At 32.9% G+C, this 6,000-nt stretch overlaps 1 protein-coding gene across 4 annotated transcripts in view; it reads left to right on the plus strand.

Annotated features, from left to right (window-relative positions):
- The window catches only part of LOC123533761 (proline-serine-threonine phosphatase-interacting protein 1-like), a 29,782-nt gene extending 24,217 nt beyond the window's left edge, over positions 1-5,565 (plus strand). For 2 of the 4 annotated variants that reach the window (XM_045315603.2, XM_045315601.2), the window contains exons 8-13: positions 598-677; positions 1,309-1,407; positions 1,750-1,846; positions 2,538-2,687; positions 3,293-3,402; positions 5,068-5,565. In XM_045315603.2, the coding sequence (XP_045171538.2) occupies positions 598-677; positions 1,309-1,407; positions 1,750-1,846; positions 2,538-2,687; positions 3,293-3,402; positions 5,068-5,232 (701 nt within the window). In that variant the 3' untranslated portion in view covers positions 5,233-5,565. The remainder of the gene's footprint in view (positions 1-597; positions 678-1,308; positions 1,408-1,749; positions 1,847-2,537; positions 2,688-3,292; positions 3,403-5,067) is intronic. The other 2 variants (XM_045315604.2, XM_045315605.2) reach the window with 2 other exon arrangements.
- Positions 5,566-6,000: the final 435 nt, after the last annotated feature.

The raw sequence follows: 6,000 nt of genomic DNA on the forward strand, positions 1-6,000 counted from the left end.
TGGGGTTATATATTGCTTTTCTCCTCCTTGAATAGCTTTTAACAATAAATTTTGCAACTTAACGAGAGTAATTGTTTATGAGATGTACCAACGTGTCGCTGTCACTCAATACGGTAAAGTTACAATTATTTAGTACATGTTTTGGAAACACAGGACAATAAGTTCTTTTTACTAATTTTTCCTTTTTCAAAATTGAAAAGCGATTGAAACGGAGTACTGACAAACTGCCTTAATTATAAAGCTTATAAGCAGTCGTTAAGTACGAATTCCTCCATGGTGTCTTGGTGTCATGGTGTCTTGGTGTCTTGGTCTAAATGGTATAGGAAAGTTTTTATTGGCTAGGCAACTCGTGTTCGATTCCCCGACTCCGACATGTTGTTTTTTTCCTGACTTATCATTTTTAAGATAGTTTAGAAACAAAATTCATGTTCTAACGTTCATAATATTATAAAACTGCAAATTTTAAAGAATGATAATTTTAGCCCAAATCAGGAGTCCAGTCCTATAAGCAAGAGGTTTTTTATTCTTCTACAAGATATGGCCTTTAAAGGGGCTTAATTTTTATATTTTACAGGAAATCGTATTTGATAATTTCAGACATGGCATATCGCAGTAGCGTAGACAATTTAGAAAGCACAAGAAGTACGTGGGAACGGGAAACTATTCAAGGATGCAATGTGAGTGACTGTTCTTTTCTTATGTTTACATTATATTTGCTTTCTGTTTCATAAACATAGTATTTTCATTATTTACATACATTTTGTTGTACTTCACATTAGAATCAGCATCTAGGTCACTCAGTGTACCAGACAAAAAAAAACTGCGATGTAATGTTCATGCGGACATCGTCATTGCAGCGGCACGTTATCACTAAACGGCATTGACGTGCCATACGTCGTTACTGGCTCTCAAAAACCTATTTTGGCACTCGAATTACGCCCGATCAAATATAAGTTTAGTCGTGCTAATAACCACTTCAGGTTCGTCATTGCCAGAAATAACTGTATGTTTTCTACCGACCGGCTAACCATTTTATAAGTATTTTATAACATGACATCAGAAATAAATTTTCACATATTTATATCAAGCCTTGGCGTTCGTCCGACAAACCAGTGTTGAACTAAGGACCGGGTAATAGCACAAGCTGTGGACTGGAGTCATGTTGTAATCAACACAAGGAATCATTCGCTTAAGTGAAATGTCCTGAACAGGAACCTTAAATAAACCTCACTATTCTGTCAAGTTAAAATGTTGCAAACCTGCATAAAGTGTTCTGAATAAACGAAAATGTATCTTTCGTGATTTCAGCAATTTGAAGATTTGGAAGTAAAGCGAATAGAGTATTTACGTGACTTGTTGTGGCGAATAACAAACGTGGATTCAACTGTTTGTCTCAATCACGACAACGTACGTATATTATTGTCATGTTTCATAAAACTTTAGTATAACGTTACCAAATCAAACTGACGGTACTTCCGAAACACTAAGTCTTCTCTTTTGCTTTTTGTTTTGGTTTTTACATGCTTTCAAACTTGATCATTAACGTATTTCATGTACTTATCAAAACTGCAAAATGACGCGTGAGGTAGGTTATATCGGATAACGCATTTCTGTGAAATGGAAATATAACCGCACCAAATTTATGTCAAACGCTTGAAATCCAGAAAGCATTTTCACGTCAGTGAATTCTTAGCTGTATTTTTGACATTTTGAAACGATTTGCAAGTTTTATCAATTGTCTGTTTTCAGTGCAGCGAGAGTGTTCGTAATATTTTAGAAAACTGTGATGTCGCAACAGATATTCAAGATTTTATAGAAAATAACAAATCTGGAAGCAAAAAACCAGGTAATTCACGAAAAAAAACATGTAAAACACTAAAACCAGGTAAATCGCTAAAACGCACTTAATATGTTATACGTTTTTGCCTAGTCAAGTTCTATCAAGGAAGCTTGCGAAAATAAATTTTAACATGAACATCAGTGTTAAAAATTTGAATAATCACCGCGTTAAGTATCTTAGGAGAGAAATACATGAATATATTCGAGGAACATTCGTCATATTATTGATAAATTTAACATGGTAAAAATACTCATATGAGCTCCGAAAGAAGGCCGTGTTGGTAACAAACTTTCGTTATACAGAAAATGTTTAAAAGGTCATGCAGTGCTTTTGCCTATAATGTGGCTGGCACATTTTTATGTATATGACATACACTAATTTCTTGTTAAATCCTACTTCCAGTAATTGTATTCTCTCATATTTGTTAAAGGTTTGAATATTTTGAATATTAGTTAACATAGTGTTTTGAATATTGATTAACATATAACAAGGTGTTATTGAGTCCAATGTTTTGGATTACCTCCCTTTATGGCTGTAACAGTATTATTTAAAGTAGTGCTTCCTAACCAAGTAAATATGCATTAAGCATGTATTTCGACAGTATTATGGAACATTAAGGGTTTATGTCAGATATACTGTAAACGTGATGTTTTATTTATTCATTTAACATGTTATGTTACACTGCTGTATTTCACAGATCCTGTACTCTATGAGAACTATTATAATGGAAAGGCACTACCCCCAAGTCGACCGCCGGCAGGACTTCCACTGGCACTCCCGAAACAGGCTCCGGCACGACCGCCCGTGAAACCACCTTCACCGACCAGACCTCCACCTAGACCAAACTGTACGTAATATTAGCTTAACGTTCATGTTTGGTTCACCTTTTTCGCAAAGGGGCGGGCCTTATATTTTCCCAGTGTGGAAACCAACCACAAAATTTTATAAGCATGTAAAATTTGTTTGTAAAAAATCTAAATTCATAGAAAATGTTATCCCATTCTTGAAATAAATATTGAGCATAATATTGTTGAATATGTGAATCAAGCACAAATGTTTTATTTAACTGTATTTCAAGACGCATACACGTTTTCTCTTGGACAAACTCCCAAATCAAAATAGAAACAGGAAGTAACTTGTTTCACTTTCGGATAATGGAAACCTGCTGAAGGCAATTACCGGTTTTGAGTCAAACATTTAAGAAAGAAATAAAACGATATTGTTTGCGCAGTCCAAATTTACTCCGTCAGAACTGGTTCTATGGAAAACAGGCAAAAACATAGTCCTCCAATTGTTCTTTTTAGAATCAGATACCGGTACTTCTAAATATCTGGTATTTTGTAAATTGTTTTAGAAATAGATTAAGATGGATATTCGCAGAGACAAGACAGATTAAGTGTGTAATATTGAGCAATTGCTTTAAGTATTTCTGTGTGTATGTATACACTGTAGTACCAGATGACGGACTATATGCAACAGTGGATCCTGCGGCCAATACCAACAGTAAGAATAAGGCAATATATCTGCAAGTAGTGCGTGAACATCAAAAAACTAACTCGGTGGTAGTTACCTTTCTTACTAACAAAAACTTATCCTATCCTACATGCCATGTTGTCCTACAACCATGTTGTCCTACATGCCATGTTGTCCTACAGCCATGTTGTCCTACAATATCCGATATAACCCGTATATTCTTATTTTGAACATGCTTGTCCAGTTATGGGATGCCTTTTTACTATTTATTCATTACTTTGTAATATTCTTAATTCGTTTACGGATATCATAAATACATTGTGTTATAATTTATTCATTTAAAGACATCGTTTTTTTTTTTTCATTTTATGAAATACATTTGAAAATATAGCAAAATGATTTACTGGTATATATATAACTCGAGCATTTGATATCTTAAAATCAGTTTCATTTTATGATCTACTTAATTGAATTTCCATTTTCTTTTCTTTTTTATCATATCAACAAATGATTTTTCAGATATCACTAAATGAATTTAAGATATTATTGAATAATGTTAAAAAGTGATTTTGTGACATCCCTAAATTACTAAATCATAAAATCACACAACCCACATTTTGAGATACATGTATCTTTAAAAGTTTTACTGATTTTATAAGTGCGTTAAATATATTGTACGTAGAGATAACATTTATCTATTTTGTAGTACATGCTATTCGTTTCATGATAATGTTGAAACTATTTTATGACATCAGAAATACAATAAAAGATATCTTTAAAAAAATTATCTGCGATAACATAAAACACACTATGTGTTAAGATATCACTAAATGCGTTGAATAATATCATAAAATGATTGAAAGATATCACAAAATAAATTGAATCTATTACAAGTAGTAGGTAGAATGTAAAACGGCATTCCATAGTTAGTCCTTTGTGTCATTTATGTTAGGAAAAAAAATGTTTCCTCCCAGCCTTTGTTACACCCATGTTGCCGTATCCAACCTTGTCCTGTTATGTTCTAGTTTTTTGTTCCAAATAAATTTCGTAGACTTTTTACTCAAACCATTATTAAATCACTATTCACGTGTACTTTCTGCATTCGTGGTTTACCACATAATGTTTTAGCTATAAAATGCTTTACTAATGCATTTGTACCCATTTCTTCGAACAAATCCGTCTATCTTTCACATTCCGCACACCCATCCCACAACTTTAGCTATGTCCCTTCACCCACTCCGAATCTTCTTTCAACAATAATACAATATAAGTAGTAACATATACTAACACAATGTATTTATCAATATGTTATGTTAATATACTGAACATATAACTAACAATTAACTGACAAAACATTATACTGTGTGATTGGTGCAACTAAATCAGTAGTTCTGAATACTTCTTCCGTATTTATTTTGTGATATACAATAGTGGATTGCCGTCAATATAATACCAGTTCGGTAAAATAAATATATTAAGTATAACACGCAAACAGTTTTATTACTTTATTTTGATATGAAATTATAAAGTTTTGATTTTTCCGTACCTTTTTTAGACGTTCTTATTTCTAATTTCATTTCATAGTAATCAAATACATGTATATTATACAAATGTATGGTACATAATTATTTTCTTTTACAATTTAAAGTATCGCACTTTAAAAGAATAAAACACGATAGTCTTTCATAAATTATTTGTTTTTAATCAAACAGATTTTATCAGATGTTTTATAAATGCTTTTGATTGTGTTTCAGTCCGTCTCTGAGCTAGCGGTTAGTGTTGGAGACATTTTGGAATACATAGGAGAGACACACGTTCCGGGAATGGTCAAAGTTAAAAACAACAACAGACTTGTTGGCTTTATACCTAAAACATGTGTCAAGGTGTATGACCCTGATACTCCCTTGATTACTTTTTAAACAAAATTTGGATATAATATCAGATTATTTAAATATGTGAATGTCTTGTCCACTACAAACAAACGCAAAATCTCGATAGACAATGTTTTGACAGCAATAAAGCCATTTAAAGTGTAATAAACTGAACTTCCATTTCCGACAAGAAAAATTCTCCTGTTTTCATATTATATTTATACGTACTGTTTATGGGAAAGCATTTCGCTGTTTATATGCTAAAATTGGGTATGAAAAGCTAATATATTGCAATATTTTCATGTCATTTCGACAGTATTTTATATTATACATGTAGTTGCCACCATGTGCGCTTCAATAAATTTTATGGTTTTTTTTATATATCTGTTTTGCCCCTTTATCCTGGCTATATACTAAGGGTCCCGATACAAGATGTTTTGTTGTTGTTGTTGTTGGGAGAGTACAAGTTTCTAGCTTAACTGGTGGGGAATACTCTAGGTTTCATTCCAGGCATTACTTCTAGACGAATGAAAAGCCGACGACGTTCATGGAAGACTCCGATCCGTGGTATATACAGTTACCTTTGAAGATCGGAAGTACAGAGTGTTAATGGCGTCACATTTTGAATGCTTGACCGGTGAAAATGTGACGCCATTAATACTCTGTACTTTCGATCTTCAAAGGAAACTGGAAGGCCAAGTATCGCTTGTGTGATTCATGAATTTGCAGGAAGTCCCAATGTACTTTATACCCGTATAAACGCACAGAAATTATTATTCAATTCTTAAATAAAGTATACATGTGTTCATACGTGTA

This window comes from Mercenaria mercenaria, chromosome 12, assembly GCF_021730395.1.
Source record: "Mercenaria mercenaria strain notata chromosome 12, MADL_Memer_1, whole genome shotgun sequence".
Classification (NCBI taxonomy): domain Eukaryota; kingdom Metazoa; phylum Mollusca; class Bivalvia; order Venerida; family Veneridae; genus Mercenaria; species Mercenaria mercenaria.